At 46.5% G+C, this 18,132-nt stretch overlaps 1 protein-coding gene across 1 annotated transcript in view; it reads left to right on the top strand.

Annotated features, from left to right (window-relative positions):
• The window catches only part of GNAI2 (G protein subunit alpha i2), a 711,653-nt gene that overhangs the window by 359,093 nt on the left and 334,428 nt on the right, over nucleotides 1–18,132 (top strand). Inside the window, exon 2 of the mRNA XM_069644134.1 lies at nucleotides 14,544–14,586. Within this exon, the coding sequence (XP_069500235.1) occupies nucleotides 14,544–14,586 (43 nt within the window). The remainder of the gene's footprint in view (nucleotides 1–14,543; nucleotides 14,587–18,132) is intronic.

Genomic DNA, 18,132 nt, shown 5'->3' with positions numbered 1-18,132 from the left:
GGAAACCGGTGTTCTGTGTCCAAACAAAAGTTCTTTATTAGTTAAAATTGCGCAGCATATGGCTCATAAAAATTCACTAACATTGTGGTCCTCCCAAAACATATGGCCCTTGCATAGCAAAAATGACGCGTTTCACGGTTTCCTCACCGCTTGTTCATAGTTTTAAAAAACAGTATTTTTCAGTAAATTTATTAAGGTAAAAAATGCCTTGAATACGAAGTTTTCGGTAAAATCACTGAATACCGCCATTACTAGCACTGGTGCTATGAAGGCATTCCTTCAATGGCTGACGGTGACGCCAGTTTAGCAATGGGCGCACAATTCTTCGTTTTCTGTGGTAGCGGAAGCATCGACCACGGCATGTGTGAGGGGGATTTTTTAAGAGTTTCGCAACTCGCGCCAATCTGGCTCCCAGCGGCATCTCAGTCTTTCCCTTGGCCCCATGGGGGAAGGGGCGGGCCGGGCCGCACCTGCTCTTTGATTGAGGTGACACGGCCCCAGGGGGCCCCAGAAAGATGGTAGATCTGAGGAACCGGTCTGCGATTCGTGCAGAATGCACCCATGGATGCAAGAGAGGAAGCAGCGAGCTGCCAAGATAACATTCATAAGATGCTGTGCGCAGTGGATTGGAGGGAGCTGGGAGCCCAACACGGTTGGCATGGCAATCTCGTTATTTGTGACCACCCGTGAGCAATGGGATCATGACATCACTGCTATGCGTAATGGGGATGCTTGGGGGCAGACCTTCATGAAGCGGCGCACGAAGGCGGCTATTTCTAGCAGGTGCACCTGCCCGCCTCGGATTGTATAGTATCATTCTCTGGCCCAGGTGCTGAGACATGGATGCGGACCGTGCCGTGCAGGTCTGTTACAACAGGTTATGGCCGCCTGCGGTTGTGTAGCCGCGTGGGAATTTCACAAAATGCCTTGCGGCGTTTAATGTCAGAACGCGTAGCAGCTGAACACGTCCGAGCCAGTCCCTCAATGGGCCCCCTGTTTACTTATCAAGAGGAGCGAGTCCAGAAAGATTACACGGAGTTCCCGTCGTGTTTAATAGCAGCGGCTGCTCTGGTTTAGGAAAATATAGCACATCTTTGAAGTGCAGTGCTGCTTGTGTCGCCATTACGTCTTGCTGAGTTGTGTGATGGAGCGAGCTTCCCAGCCGTGCAGCCTCACTCCAGCCTAGGCCACGGCAGCCGCCCAAAACAATCCAACGGGCACTCTCCAAAAGGCTAGTGTTTAGAATACTAAAACGTCGTAGGGGGTCTTGGAGACAGCCGAGCTGACAAATGTTTACAACTTAGTTGATTTTCAGGCGAAACCAAGAAAGTGTCAATGTGTATGATGTGTGTCATCACAGGGACTACTCAGGCAGGGGTTAGTTGAGTCAAGGAATGAGGTGTAGAGCAGAGCCGCCTCATGCAGGGTTGAGTAACAGAATGGAGGTGTTGGGCAGGGCCACCTCATGCAGGGTTAAGTAACAGAATGAGGTGTAAAGCAGCGTCACCTCATGCAGGGTGTTAAGTAACAGAACAAGGTGCACAGTAGCACCCCCTCATGCAGGGTTGAGTAACAGAATGAGGTGTAGGGCATCACCACCTCGTGCAGGGTTAGCTTAAGTAACGGAATTAAGTGTAGGGCTTGGCCACCTCACGCAGGGTAAAGTAACAGAACGAGGTGTAGAGCAACGCCACCTCATGCAGGGTTAAGTAATGGAATGTATTATAAGGCAGCACCTCTTCATGCAGGGTTAAGTAACAGAACAAGGTGTACAGCAGCACCACCTCATACAGGGTTGAGTAATGGAATGAGGTTTAGGGCATCACGGCCTCATGCCAGTGTGAGTAACAGAATGGAGGTGTTTGGCAGCACCTCTTCATGCAGGGTTGAGTAATGGAATGAAGTTTAGGGCATCACTGCCTCATGCAGATTTGAGTAACAGAATGGAGGTGTAGGCCTCTTCATGCAGAGTTAAGTGACAGAATGTTGTGTAGAGCAGCGCTGTCTCAAGCAGGGTTGAGTAACAGAATGGAGGTGTAACAGCAACGCATCGCTTCATGCAGGGTTAAGTAATGGAACGAGGTGTAGAGCAGAGCCGCCTCATGCAGGGTGGAGTAACGGAATGGAGGTGCAGGGTTAAGTAATGGAACGAGGTGTAGAGTAGCGCTGTCTCATGCAGAGTTCAGTAATGGAACGAGGTGTAGAGGAGCGCTGTCTCATGCAGGGTTGAGTAATGGAACGAGGTGTAGAGGAGCACTGTCTCATGTAGGGTTGAGTAATGGAACGAGGTGTAGAGGAGCACTGTCTCATGCAGGGTTGAGTATTGGAGCGAGGTGTAGAGTAGCGCTGTCTCATGCAGGGTTGAGTAATGGAATGAGGTGTAGAGTAGCACTGTCTCATGCAGGGTTGAGTAATGGAACGAGGTGTAGAGGAGCGCTGTCTCATGCAGGGTTGAGGAATGGAACGAGGTGTAGAGGAGCACTGTCTCATGCAGGGTTGAGTAATGGAACGAGGTGTAGAGGAGCGCGGTCTCATGCAGGGTTAAGTAATGGAACGAGGTGTAGAGGAGCGCTGTCTCATGCAGGGTTAAGTAATGGAACGAGGTGTAGAGCAGAGCCGCCTCATGCAGGGTTGAGTAACGGAATGGAGGGGCAGGGTTAAGTAATGGAGCGAGGTGTAGAGCAGAGCCGCCTCATGCAGGGTTGAGTAACGGAATGGAGGTGCAGGGTTAAGTAATGGAGCGAGGTGTAGAGCAGAGCCGCCTCATGCAGGGTTGAGTAACGGAATGGAGGTGCAGGGTTAAGTAATGGAGCAAGGTGTAGAGTAGCGCTGTCTCATGCAGGGTTAAGTAATGGAACGAGGTGTAGAGCAGAGCTGCCTCATGCAGGGTTGAGTAACGGAATGGAGGTGCAGGGTTAAGTAATGGAGCGAGGTGTAGAGTAGCGCTGTCTCATGCAGGGTTGAGTAACGGAATGGAGGTGCAGGGTTAAGTAATGGAGCGAGGTGTAGAGCAGAGCCGCCTCATGCAGGGTTGAGTAACGGAATGGAGGTGCAGGGTTAAGTAATGGAGCAAGGTGTAGAGTAGCGCTGTCTCATGCAGGGTTAAGTAATGGAACGAGGTGTAGAGCAGAGCTGCCTCATGCAGGGTTGAGTAACGGAATGGAGGTGCAGGGTTAAGTAATGGAGCGAGGTGTAGAGTAGCGCTGTCTCATGCAGGGTTGAGTAACGGAATGGAGGTGCAGGGTTAAGTAATGGAGCAAGGTGTAGAGTAGCGCTGTCTCATGCAGGGTTAAGTAATGGAACGAGGTGGAGAGCAGAGCCGCCTCATGCAGGGTTGAGTAACGGAATGGAGGTGCAGGGTTAAGTAATGGAGCAAGGTGTAGAGTAGCGCTGTCTCATGCAGGGTTAAGTAATGGAGCGAGGTGTAGAGTAGCGCTGCCTCATGCAGGGTTGAGTAACGGAATGGAGGTGCAGGGTTAAGTAATGGAGCGAGGTGTAGAGTAGCGCTGTCTCATGCAGGGTTGAGTAACGGAATGGAGGTGCAGGGTTAAGTAATGGAGCAAGGTGTAGAGTAGCGCTGTCTCATGCAGGGTTAAGTAATGGAACGAGGTGGAGAGCAGAGCCGCCTCATGCAGGGTTGAGTAACGGAATGGAGGTGCAGGGTTAAGTAATGGAGCAAGGTGTAGAGTAGCGCTGTCTCATGCAGGGTTAAGTAATGGAGCGAGGTGTAGAGTAGCGCTGTCTCATGCAGGGTTGAGTAACGGAATGGAGGTGCAGGGTTAAGTAATGGAGCGAGGTGTAGAGTAGCGCTGTCTCATGCAGGGTTGAGTAACGGAATGGAGGTGCAGGGTTAAGTAATGGAGCAAGGTGTAGAGTAGCGCTGTCTCATGCAGGGTTAAGTAATGGAGCGAGGTGTAGAGTAGCGCTGTCTCATGCAGGGTTGAGTAACGGAATGGAGGTGCAGGGTTAAGTAATGGAGCGAGGTGGAGAGCAGAGCCGCCTCATGCAGGGTTGAGTAACGGAATGGAGGTGCAGGGTTAAGTAATGGAGCAAGGTGTAGAGTAGCGCTGTCTCATGCAGGGTTAAGTAATGGAGCGAGGTGTAGAGTAGCGCTGTCTCATGCAGGGTTGAGTAACGGAATGGAGGTGCAGGGTTAAGTAATGGAGCGAGGTGTAGAGTAGCGCTGTCTCATGCAGGGTTGAGTAAAGAAATGGAGGGATAGGACAGCACTTCCACATACTGTTGGAAAAAACCGATGTTGAACTGTGACCCTGGTTGATCTGAAGAGTGTTGTGTACATGTGGTGCAGTACCAAACACTAAAGGAATACATGAATAAATACAAACTAAATTAAAGTGAAAAGAGGATGCACTAGCCCATGGGGTGAGGTGTAGGGCAGCACTGCTTCATGTAGAGGGGTATGTCATCGATTGAGACCCCCTGCCCCACACCATGGGAAAGTGGGGCTGTCACTCTGTCAAAGATGGATTAATAGCTTCCAGTGGTAGTGTTGTGGTTAAGCGCTCGTGTTGGCTGCCTTCCCATGGTTTCCTGTCCCTTGATAAGCTGCAGCCACTCACCCCTTCCCGCCATTGCCTTATCTAGGATGTTGCCTGAGAATGAGGCCACAAGCTGACGCGGTAGAAGCCTTCTTCCCAAACCAAAGACAGTCCCAAAAGCTGTTCAGTGATCACAGACCTGTTCCGCCCTGCTTTCAGCTCTTTGGTGGAGGGCAGTGAATAGGCTGGGACGGGACCGACGGACCAATTGCGGCAAAACGGGGACTCCCGGCTGCTCTCCATAAGCAGCACCCCGGAACTTGTGCTGCACCTTTTAATTGGCCCGCCACAGTTGTATTTTGGGTGTCTATTTGGGCTCAAACTAAGTCCACAAGAAAAGGGCACTTTTTTGCTCGTCTGTAACCCCTCGCGAGACTTCGTTTTCAAGGCAGTTCGGCGGCGCCTGTAATCATGGCCGCATGAGTGAGATCAGACAGAACCAAGGCCTCAGCTTTGTAATGGGGGGACATTAACACATTTGTGTTGCATTCCCACATGCTGTCACAAACTGTTAGCTCATGCAGAGCAAGTGTGAAAGTGTAAGGTAATCTGCGTTTTCGGTTTTTGTGCTTAAAATTCCCAACGCCTGTAAAGAGATCAATGGCTGCAAAGTTACATTATTTTCTTAAACTGAAAACCAACAGTTGATGTCACTTATTGTATCTGTCTGTTTATGTGGAAAAGTAAATTCGCCTTGAATTCACATCTTTAATACACATTGCTGTTTGAAATACTAAGGGTAGATTTTGTCACGCATGCACATTAAATACGTGTCAAACTGGTGCACGCGAGATACTACTCTCCTTCCTGGCTGTTTGTCTCTCATTGCATTCTGGTCCATGTAGTCCCGTGTCTTCATGCTGGCAAAATAAAACCACTCATACTGTTCAATGCAGAATGATGTGATCTAAAATGCCAGAACTTAGCAAACCTCCATCCTTTATCCAGGATACCTAAATAAGCAACAGCAAAGTGTGCAGTGTGCAGCACGCACATTTGAAAACGGAGCAATCAACAAAAAAACTGGGCTCACAGCTAGGGTCACCCTTTAACCAGTCTGTGGTCCTCGGCGATCACTTCACCCAAATGCATCTTATTTTATTTGGCTACTAAAATTGAGATGCCCTAGAAGTGGATTTTGTGAAGTGTGAACTACACAAAGGCCCCACTCGTACAGGGTTTAATGGACACAAACCTGTGACCCAATACCTTGACCAGAGAGCACTGCAGCAGGTGCGTCAACCAAATGAGTTACATGGCAAATTATACTCGAATGATTTCTTCTGTGGATTGACTTAGTTGAGGATAGGTGAGCCTTGGGGATAATGCGTGAGAAATTTCATGCGGGGGGGGGGGGGGAAGGGGTTTCGCTGAGTAAAATCAAGAAGTCATGCAATGTAACCTTTTGTATAGCACAGCGCGTTCTCTTTGGGCATCCTCTTTGCAGAGGCGTAGCCCGGATTGTCTAACAAGCGGGGCCTGAAACTAATTTGGCTGGGACCACCACACAGTGACATCAACATCTGTAAATGCCGCTCTGGTCCTGCCCGGTCTACGCCTCTGCCTCTTTGCACGACAAAAGTCATGGATGCAAGGCTTTGAATTAATCATGACTGTTGTCATTGCTTTGGGCAGCCATGCCGTCAATTTGTACCTCCTCTGCCCAATGACAGAAGGGGACCAGCCAGTTGTACACCAGTCTTGGTCCTGCCACCAATGTGTGGAAGGTAAATAATGTTAGAGCAATGCTAGTGGTTATGATTAATTTAAAACCTATCCATCACTTTTAGCATTGATGGAAAGCAGACCGTCATTAAAATAGCAAACAAGGCGCGGTGTGTTGCTCACAGGCACATGCCTTTGAGTTTTCTTCCTGCAATTTCAATTCCCAGGACATCAACTGGATAGCAGATTTCAAAATGAGGTTAAACTGTCTGGGCTGGTGGCCCACAGCAGTGCTTGCTGCTTGACCCCCCCCCCCCCCCCCGACCCCCACAAATGGCTCTATTTGTTTATTTTTTCCTTTACAAAGAAAACTGGGGCGAGGTGGCCCCAGGCACTGGTGGTTCCCACTGCCTCAAAAACAAACATTGGCAAAGCCAACAGATTTTACTTTTAGAGTTTCAGAGGGTTTGGGAGTATTGGTGTCGGGACCACCTGTCCTCTGCACACCTTCTCTTAGTGTTAGCCTCTTTAGCCTGTTGCCTGGCACATGGTTTGACTTGGGAGCCACTCCTAGGTTCCCGATTGGTTAGGTACTTGGTGGGGAGACAAACCTTTGTTGGTAATGGGCGCTGGCTGGGTTTGGTAGTCCAATTGTTGAAAAGATCAGATAATAAAAGTCCTGTCCTTGAATCATGTGGGTTGTGGTTTTATTGGTGTTTAAACAGTATAGATAATATCTATTGTTCTTCTTGTGACAAATTGGTGAAGCAAATCAGTGTTGGTTGGGGCTAGTTATCCTGGTCTGGTCTAGTGCCGGCACCAGACCAGGCTAACCAGCCCCAACCAGCACTCCAACGTGGGCCACCAACCGCAAGCACAAACGGCAAGCCTGCTGCAACCTCACTTCTGCCTCGATGAAACGCGCGTCGGCTGTTTTGTTTTGTCCATCTAAGACCTAAACACAGGCCATACATGTTGGCTATGCCAATACTTGTTTTTAACACTACTTCTGATGGGAAGACCCACATACTGCTTAAGAATCAAGTGGCTAAAGTCACACTTGGTTAAGACCTTTTTATTACACCAGTGGCACATTTATAGATGCAATTAAGCCATTAACTCTTAGAACTCTGTTTTGAAATACCACTGTCACAACAGAGTTTGATGTTACTGACTGATAGAGCTAGCTCAAAGAGATCCCAGGTTGGGTTTTGGCAGGGAGAGTGAGGTTGTGGTTGGGAGAGTCTATGGGCATTAGCATTCCTAGGGTAGGTCAGTGACTGGCTAAATACCAAGACAAAACCCACAAGCTATGTGGACCTCCGCACATTCCATCTGTTTCCTATCTGTACTCCAATGCAGTAGTTCTGGCTTAAAGGTGGTGCTTTAGTGCCTCCTAATATCCAAAAGCTGCAAATGGTGTGGGCATCCCCTCGCAGCACCACCGCCCCAAAAGTGAAGGTGATTTTTTTTATTTAAAAAGCTCAGAACAGATGGTGCCTGGCAATGCTGCCTGCTAACCCCTAAACAACGATTGGTGTGGATTCCAGCCTCCCAACCAAGAAAAGGGGCCTGCCTCCCTATCCTTCAACAAAAGCCACTTTTTAAATTCGAAAAGCTTGGGGCAAGCAGCACCAGGCAATGCCACCTGACAATGACAGAAAACGTTGGTGCAGGTCTTTCCTCTCAGTGGTAGCGATGCATACTGCCCCTTCCCACAGTGCTGGCATTAATGCCTAGGATTGTGTGGCACGAACCTTCTTCTAAGCGTTTCTCTGGTGGTTTTGATCACTCTTAGTTTAGTTGAGTTGCGCATTAGTCATCGGCTTTAATAACACTTGATTTGATTTGAGCGTGGTATTTTGGACAGAGTTTTATGTTCGGGCGGCCTTTGGACACTGTCCCAGTGATCTTGTGACCTGTCCAATGCTTGTTGTATGTGTGTTGTACTGGTATGTGGACTGAGAAGCAGTGGAAAGAGGCAGTTTCAATGAAAGTAGCTAAATCTCCACACTCTTCAATGGTGCAGGCCAGAAGTCTAGACGGTATTCTGAGATGCATTGCATCCATCCACCCCTTTCACACCACACTTGTCGTTCTCACTTTCCAATGTTCTGGAAAAGGACTCATTTCTGAGAATGATGGTACTATGGTCAGAGTAGAACAGTTTTTAACTGTGGCCCTGATAGATAGGGGTGGGGGTTGCTGTGACCCTGATAGATAGGGGTGGGGGTTGCCGTCACCCAAGTGAGTGGGATGAATCAAAACATGGGGTTCAGCCAGATTGCGTTTCAATTTTCTCTCATTGGTTTATTATTTAAGCAATAAGCCCTGAACTGGGGTTGAATTATCACTTCTGGTAATGGCCCGGGACCCATAGTGTATTTAATTGCTTTTTCTATAGCGCGCCTAATAACCTACCCGAGTTTGGTTTCTAATCACTGATCCGGGATTCAAACCTCTGTTTCTCTGCGTGGTCTTGCTCCCAAGACCAGCGCGTTGCCACTGTTCTATCCTCCATTCACAGGCCTGAACAAAGCGAGGGATTTTCCACAGGCCCCGGGGCATTACCGGAAGCAGTAATACCCCCCAGCCACCTGCGAGGGGCTTATTGCTGTTAGTACTCAGGCCCGTAAAACTGGGGTACTAATGGAGTCTTTTTGTAAGTTGTGAGACGCTGTCGGTATTTCACAACTGAAAAAAAAAAAAAAAAGATGGTCGCCATGGAACGAGGAGGCGGGACTATACATAGTCCTGTCTCCCTTTCCAAAGGCGGCCATTCAAAAAAAGAAAAAAAAAGTTAATAAACAAGATGGTGCCATGGAATGGGGATAAGGAACTACACATAGTTCCTTCTCCCATTCCAGGGCGGCCATTAAAAAGTGATAAAATAAAGTAGACACAGAAAATGTCCGCCAAGGAACAGAGGGAAGGGACTACATGGAGACCCTTCTCCTTTTCCATGGCGGCCAGGTGCGTAAATGGAACGAACATAGAGGGATGTGGAACAAGTGCAGGTAAGGCTTTGTCAGGTAGGTAACGACCCGCCGAGGGCCAATGAGATAGCAGGTTACAATCCCGGGTACTAATTTGGTTTAGATGTAACTTTTTGAGGGCTGTTAGGCAGAAACCTGTGCAGTTCCCTCTGGGACCACTGCAAAAGATTTAGGACTACAGGTGTTTGGCAGTAAACCCACTTGGTAGCAGTCTGTACCACACAGATTCACTTGGTAGCTGTGGCTGAGCAGTCAGACTTCCCTCAAGAAGAGTTAGGCAGTATACAGAGTATTCACAATAGGTCAAGAGAACACAGTAGAACAAGTAAACACTGACCAGGGCTTGGTGTAAAAGAGATATAATTATTTATTTAAAACCACATCTAGAAAAATACACAGGCACTAATAGTAAGCAATTCAAAAACATGGTCACTAAAAGATATACACTCCCTTAAAAGAATATTAGACAAGTCTTAAGTAAAGCCCCACTTATTTTCAGACAGCGGTGAGCGCTTAACGTAGATGGCACTCTAATAATCAATTTTAAAAAGGGAGAGAAGAGCAGAGAACAAGTTGAAACAGATCCAAACACTTTTATCAGAACATAACAAGAGAGGAAGGCAAAGTAAAACAGTGAAGTTAGAGTTCAATAGGCTGGATCCACTTTAAGAGGATCAAAACGAAATGTGTCCAAGGTCACACGGTTGCAGTGCACAAAAGTCTTGTAACGGTTCAAAAAGCAGTTGGACCAAAGAAAGGGACCAGTTAGAGGGTCAAGGCGGCCAGCCCAGACCAGAAGGTTAAGGAGTTATTATTACCTTGTAGCAATCTTTAGAAAGGGAGGCCTGGCAGACACGGTACCTTAAAGTGGTGAGAACGCTCCAGCGGGGGCAGTTGTTCCTGGCAGCGGGTGCAATTCAGTGCTTCGTCCGGGGGAGGAGAGGATCTAGTCGTTAACGAAGACAAGAGTCCGTTGCACTGCCAGGGAAGAAACCAGCCGCTGAGTTTCTCAGGTACAAGGAGCGGTCCGGTGATTCGCGGTTCTATGGTGAGTGGCTATCCGGCTGCCGGGGTGCTTGGCACGGGCAGTTCGGCCACAAACCGGGCTGGGGTGCGAAGAAAGAAAGGAAAACTGGTTGTGCCCACCAGTCAGGGGAAGAAGCCTCTCCAGCCGGGAGATCTTCTCTGTCGTCGGGAAGTGGTGAGTCGGTTCTGCAGGGCTCCACCGGTGGTGTCGTCGTGGTAGGTCGGCTCAGCTTCTCCCTTGTCGGATTCTCAGGTCCTGTGGCGACTTCTGAAGTTCGAGTCTCCAAAGCCCTGCTTTTATGCAGAAAACCCCCATTCACTCAGCCTAGCTGTCATTCAAACATGCTAAGTGGTGAGCCGGCCGGCTCACCACTTGGGCCAATCACACAAGAGTCCGATCTGAGTTACCAGAGTAACACACCCGCTTTGGTACCCAGACAGAGTGGCACCACTTTTGGAGGCTTCTGTAGAGAAGCCCGCAAAAAAAGTGGAACAAAGGGCTCGACTTGGGTTGGAGTCACAGAAGAGAACACAAAGGCCATTTTAGAATCGAGCCTTGGCAAAAAATACCAACCGTAGAATTAATATTTATTAAATAAACCGGCGGTATGTTCGAGGCTATGAGAATTAAATAATTAAAGTTGGTAGCCTCGAACAATGGGAAAATCCCATAGGGAAATATTCGCGGTCGAATATAAAAAGTAGTTTCCACTGCCACCAGCCAAAACTCGATCAGGGGGGACGGAGACGTGCCCCCTCGACTAACAGACCCCAGGGCAATCGAATTGCCCCGACCAGTACGTCCACAATATGATGGTGTGTACTGGTTTCTGTTAATAATTTGGGACTAGTAAAGCCAATGGTGACTTTACGTGCCCTGGGAGACAGTAGTCAGTCCCAGGGAATGGAGTCTATGGTGGGGTGTCACTCTGACACCCCTGTGTTACTGCACGGAGGGTGCTGTGTAAACACACATAGGAAAAACACATGAGACCCTATGGAGTAAAGGACCCCATAGCCCATAAAACACATTAACAGTCAAAGGAACACCATAAATCATGTCCAAGAGTGGGAGAAAAAGAGTCTCACTCTTGGCAGGAGAAAAAAACAAACTCCAGAAATCCAGCAAAGCTGCTGGGGGACTCACTAGGTTAGGCAATTCAGCCTAAAGAGAGAATTCTCCCTAACAAGGGCTTTGGGAGTTTTTTCACACTATTTAGTTTTTTTTTTCATTCTCAATCCAGTATGGCGTTTTATATTGTTTTACCAGCAGTGCCACATGGTTTTAATATATAATAGTTCACATGTAAAGAAAACTATTGGAACAGTTCCCTCCAGCAGATGCTGAATAAGACCACACAGCTGTCCATGAGTAGTTGTATTCATGTGAACTATAAATGCACGCACCTTTCCTAAAAGGAAATGAAGGGAACACAAAATATGCCTATTTAAGCAGAGCATTGTTCCCCTAAAGTCCCCTTCACACCCAGGCGGGCACTAGAAGGCAGCTCAAAGCAAGGTACCCTGCATGCGTTTGATGTTTAGTAACTTAGCAGGAGCCCAAGTCAAGTGATTGCCTTAGCTGCCAAAAGGAAAGCTCTGGAGCTGTGAAAATGGTTGTAAAAAGTAGTGGGACTATCAAAAGTAAACAAATGGAGCTAATTGAACTCAAATACTGTTAGTTCCTGCTCTCTTACTCTGACTTTGGAAAGCGTACATATGCAGAAATGAGGGTGGCCTGTAAGCAGACCCCTCGACCCTTGCCAAGATCTAGATTGGCAGTGATTTCCAAATTTTGCATCAAGGAAAAGGAAATATCGCAGCACAAATATGCACATTTTACAATATTTATGCATAATTACAATAGTTAACAGGTAGCTAAACGTATTGAACGCAATTTCTAGTGCCTTTTTTGTGTGCCTCAGGGTATTTCAATATGGTTTTTCTTGTAAGTATGGTGGGGCTTGGGCCCACTGGCGCTTTGTGTGGGCATTGGATATCAGAAACTGACATGGATTTGTCAATTTTTACAAGCACAAAAGCTCTATGAGCTGGATGGTCTAGCGCATGCCTTTGCCTGCATGTCCTCTTTTGTATGCAAGTTACTTGCCGTGTGAAAATGTGACAATGCTAGCATTTATTATGTAGCCAAGCCTTAGGGTTTTATTTGGGTTCACCTAGTTTATGGGGGTAGCACTGGCATTTTCTGATGAGGCAAGGCCTCATGATGTTCTTTGGGCACAAACCGCATTAAAATGTGGAAATGCTTGCATATTATTTGGTGGTGTGAGGGGAGAAATGCGCGACGGACACAACAGTATAGTTTTCTCAATGTTTGCCATTTATTAAAATATAAAGGGTGGAGCTAAATCCTGATCTTTCCCCATCCTTAAGAGAATATCTCTACCTAGCAAACTAAAACTAAATAAAGATGACCAAGTGGCCAAACATCTCTGACCATCACACTAATACATACAACAAAAGTGTGCAAGGAATATTTGGCTGTCTTCATTTCATCAAAAGAGTGCAAAATCGTTTTTTAGAACTACTCCTTGTAACCAGAGTAGGGCTCCCTTCCCCTGGATGAAATCAGGAATACCCTTGGAAAAGTTCTGATTCAACAAAGTTCTCGTTAAGTTCAACACAAAATTTTGTTTCCATCCACTGCATCCTTCCACTTGGCAAAGTAAATGTCTCTTTCACAAACACTTGTTCATAAACCAAGGCAATTTTCTAATGAAATGTTTTTGTTAGGATAGCACAGCAACTACCTATGGTGATGCAACAGTCTGGCAAAATAATTGTTACCAATGTCTTTCCACAACACCTCTTAACCACAACCACATTTCTTCAGATCAACTGTTTCTTTCCTCGTCTAATGGCCTTCCTGGAAAAAAAACCCCTGCTACTACAGTTGAACTCTTCTGTAAGTGGCAATGTGGGTTACAGATTTCCCCAAACTGGTGTCTCAGGAAAGGAGAATTGCACCTGTGTTGCCCTTATCTATCTCTTTGTTATAGTATCAGCACTGTTGGCAATGTGGGTTACAGGCTTCCCCAAGTTGACATCTCATATATGCAGAATTGTGCCCTTTTTGCACTCTTACTTCTTTGGATAGCCTCTTGGCAATGTGGGTTACAGGTTTCCCCAAGTTGACATTTCATAAATGGAGAATTGCGCCCTTTTTGCTTTCTTATTGTACTTGCTGGCTATTCAAAATAGTCTTATGTTAGCAAATGTGCCACTCAGAGCGCCCCAGGGTTACCTTAACTTGCAGGCCATCCCACCAGCTTTGTTTGGCATCTCCGTAGTTCTACCTGCGCTGCGGCGGATCCTCTGCAGATTGGTAAACCGAATGGCAGTTCTTCCGTACCGGGCACCACCTGCACGGCCCCTCCCTTGAGTCCCGCTGGCCCTGCTGGGCCTCTTCATCCTCCAGAACCTCTAGGGAACTTGCGTCAGGAACGCATCTCCCGCACAGCTGGGCTTCTCTCCCTGCTGCTGACCACAACTATGCTTCCTGCTGCATGTACTCTGTAAAACCGCACGCTTTCTCTTCCCGCGTCAACTTCTGCTGGCGTTCGTACTCCTACTGCAGCTCTGATTTTTTCAGTGTCGTTCCTGACTGCTTCTGCCTTTGCTGCTTCTTTCCTTCTCCTCAGCGGTGGTCTATTTTCTGGTTTAAATGTCTCGCCCAGGTGCTTTGCCTTCAAACAAGTAGACCATATATTCCTTTTGGTGGCTCTTGGTCCATCCTCCTCGTTCCAATACCACAGGCATTATGGATCTTGAAGTCCATAATAGGTTTGGGTCTTTTATGTCTAGTCATTTCTATCTGATTGTTGAACTGGATGTTATCAGAGAGGTTAAGTGCATAGCAGTTACATTGGAGTTAAAGTGGTCACCAATTCCCCTTGATATGAGTCTCCTCCCATGTGATCCTCCCTTATAATACTGCCCCCAGGGTCAGGATCAGGTAGCGGCTGACTTCCCCTGGCCTCATGTGGGGCGGCCCATATTGGGAGTTTAGTGATGATCTCACTAGATTCATCACAGTGGGCCGGGAGTTGTCTTTGTTCACACCAAGTTTAAATGACAACCAGAACAAAGTGAGCTAAATGTAAATACATGCAGTAACTACTATAGTTTTTATGCTCTTTTGCACTGGACTAAATGTGCTTTTTGAAATGAAATTTCCATAAAATACGAGAGGCATATTAATATTCATATGTTTTTCTGAGATCTGAACAGGAGCCAGCTCTTTACTCATGAGTATATATTTCTTTTTTACTCACAGGTGCCGGAGAGTCTGGGAAGAGCACGATCGTCAAACAGATGAAGTAAGGAGCAATCATTCCTTTCTTGTTCTTTTTTTTTTTAATTTGAAGTTTTGTATGACACTAACATGCTGCCTTACTGCGCTGCTTCCGAGCACTTTGAGACCCTGCTGCGTGCTGCACAGCCCAAAAAAGTCTTGGTTCCCACTGCCACACCAAAAAGAAGCATGAGTGTGCCACAGGGACTCTGCAGAGCCTTTTGGCCTGGGGTTCCCCAGAGATTGACTCTGAGAAGGAGAAGGACGGCCACACTCAAATTCCCCACTCAATGGGCAAGTACCTAGGCTGCCGCGTGGACATGGGTGGGATTTGATTTGTAAGTAGCAAACTTACTCCCCCCGCCTCGTGCCTGCTTTACTGACAGCTCTCCTTACCCTGCCAGGTTCCTTTTAGAATTCCTCTGGTATTAAGAAGACAGAATCAAGTTTAGCCATCATTAGTCTCTTCTGGAAATAATATACATGTACCCCCATTCGTCTTTCCTGGCCCACAATTTCCTCCCTGCCTTAAAGGGAGTCCGGTACCCTCAATGTGTCATTATGGGACAAAGCGTTGAGAAGAGACTTGTTGATTACACAAAAAGTTAAATGTGTTGAGGTGGATCCAAGTCTGGTTTGGGTTGACTCAAGTAGAGCAATGAAAGTATTACCTATCTACAGCCCAAAAAGTACAGATAATGCTCATGTGACTGGTTACTAAGTGCATCTGCAAAGCCTAGTCTCCTGTGCTAATCTCCTGGGTAGGGCTACTATTTGGCACATGTTGAAAGCTACTTGCTCAGGTGTGCGTATGAGCCTGCAATCGGTCTGCCAACGTGCATACTAAAGAAGTTGAAATGGGTGCGTTGGGTCCTCCTACCTCAAGTAGCCGTTTCTCTGAATCAAAGTGTCTTGCCTCTCATAACCCGTAGCATCTACCTTATTATAATGAGTGGATTCTGCAGACTGCCCCTTTCCCTCATCTGCCCTTTCCCAGATCGATACGGCACAGAGCGCACCATTGTATTTGTGTTTTGTTTTTGTTATTCATCTTTTAAACTTCACACATCACTGCTGCCTGCAGTGGACTTCAAGTACCGAGCCTTGTCTGTGTATAAGCAAATTGCGACAGTGACATCCCGAGTGTGATATATGAGGTTAAAAGGAAAGGGTCCAAGGAGAGCAGGGAAGTGGTAGAGTGCAAAGTCAGGGCGTAAAAAAAAAGCATTACAGAGAGGAGCCTGCCCCAGTGTCGGACAGTAGCAGTGTGAAAAAGTGAGGTGGGACCTGTCTGCTAGAGGCCAGAGGTAGGCGAGTGGAGAGGACACCAGGTTGTTCTGCCTTCCAAGTCCCTTTTTGTGTTTCTATGACTTCCCCCTACTCTTTGATGACTTTTTCCATTTTCATGTCTTGTTATTAAACAGTATATGTGGTTTCAGGTATGTTGTGGGGTTCAAATTCCACCCCAGGATCAAATGAGCTGCCTCTAGCCATGTTGGGTTTTACAGGGCAGACATCATTTTTGCAATTTGAAGTCAAACTGGGGGCTGACAGACAAAAGGGACCATTTTATTCCCAACTGCCCCACATCAAAATGCTGATACAGAGCAAAAGAGATGGAACACAATTAAATGGGTCCTGTCCTGAAATAAGACCTACAACCTGTAAGAGGATTCAATTCAACACTACAGCTAAGTCAATGCCTAGTCTGGGATACTGAATGGAAACCCTTATTGATATATCTTTATGACCAGTTCATGAGTTCTGGATGACTACCCCTATATAACACCCCTCTCTTAGAATCCCCCTGACCACACTGAGCCAAGAATTAGTTCTGTTTTGCAAGTTTAAAAGGTTTATTTGAGAATTTAAACAATATATATATATATATATCACACTTTATAATAAATTAATATCTGATAGTACACTTAGACATATGATGTTGATCAACAATGGGTAATCTGGCACTAGCACACTTCTTTATAATCAATGATGAGTGGGTATAGGATGGATAAGATAGCAACAATACTTTTATGGTTTCAAATAGATGCAATGTGGAATGAAAATGCAGTACAGAAAATAACTTGATAGGATTTCAGCAAAAGACAATGTAAACACTTTCTTGGACAATTCACCCCCCCCTTTATGCAATGTAAGGAGATGAAGATGAGAGCACACAGTTCTTAGGAATGCAATCAAATAGAATTCAGTTCAATTCCCCCCCAGCAGCTTATACAACAGATAGGAGTTTTGAAACACAGGCAAAATGCTTTGAATATGGTGACAATGAAGTGAGAAATATGCTGAAAATGCTTTTAATTCCCTTCAGGAGGTTCAGGGTGAGTGGTATCTAGTTAATATTAGTTCAGGCTCACTCTAGCAATGATTCAGGAATGGTTCTTAGGAGGCAAACGAAATTTTAGCAGTTCAGGCAAAAGCTGCTGATTTTTACAGGTGGCTGAAATCAGGCCAAATCGCAAATCGTGGTAAAATTCGTGAGTGCGTGAATCGTGATTACGATTAAGCAAGTTGGTTCCAGGTTCTTTGGAAAGCCTAGATTCTAAGCTTTCAGAGGAAAGTTAAATCAAGTTCCTAGCACAAACGGTTACGGAGTTATGAACGATTTTGTGAAGGTTGTTTTTCGGATTTGAAATTTTAAAAGTTCAAAACGACAGGTTACAGCTTGCAGCTAGAAAATGACGGGTGACAGTTCTACTTAGGTTAAATAGATTGAATTATATTATATTAAACTAAGGGATTTGTTCTGATTTTTGCTAAGTACTCACAAGAGATTTTGGACAGGAAGGCGACTTTGTCACGGATCCGGTCACTGCGTACAGCACTTCACAGCGATCTGGTCTCCGGTTCCGAGTACAGCTCTGCTTTCTGGGTCACCGGCACTGCTCCTGGATCTTGGGTTCTGCTGGTCTGGTCTAGCACCGGTCTGCACGGCTCCTGGTCCCGCTTTCTCCGGACACAGCGCTGATCTGCACGGCTCCTGGACACTGCTACCGGTCCCGGCAATGTTCTAGGCAGGGAATTCAAACAGCTCGCCCGGCTGTTGATAGTTGGTTAGGTTTGCTGGATGCTGAGGCCTGCTGAGAAGAGTTCTCAGTCTGTGGGTTTAGGCCCTTACTTTGAGTTCTGGATCAAGTTCTTTGGAGTTTTAAAGTCTAAGTGTTGGATCTGTGCCTTCTGGATGTTGTGTTGTCCGGCAGAGCGCGTTGCAGCAAATGGATTTCAATCTCTCCACCTGGGTTTCAATGTTCCTTTTATATGTTTTGAAAGTGGGTGTGTGCGCAGCATCACTAATCCAGCCCCTCTCTCAATTTATCATTGGTCAAGCTTTCCTTTCTCTCTTGATTGGGGGAAAGAAGTGGAGTGTCAGAGCGATGGCATTATATGGCCTGCAGAAAGGACACTCCCCTATCAAATTGCACACAAATCTATATTTGATGAAAATACACATTTCTCAAATACATAGTGGTTTGTCATTGCATGTACATATTACCTATCACATGAGGTAGTCTCTGTCCCAAATCTGCTCTTCCTGAGGGCTTGCATTCAAAAA

The sequence above is a fragment of the Ambystoma mexicanum genome, chromosome 2p (genome assembly GCF_040938575.1).
Source record: "Ambystoma mexicanum isolate Mex_15411 chromosome 2p, UKY_AmexF1_1, whole genome shotgun sequence".
Classification (NCBI taxonomy): Eukaryota; Metazoa; Chordata; class Amphibia; order Caudata; family Ambystomatidae; genus Ambystoma; species Ambystoma mexicanum.
Note: the sequence above shows the minus strand (reverse complement) of the source record. Positions and strands in the feature narration are given on the sequence as shown.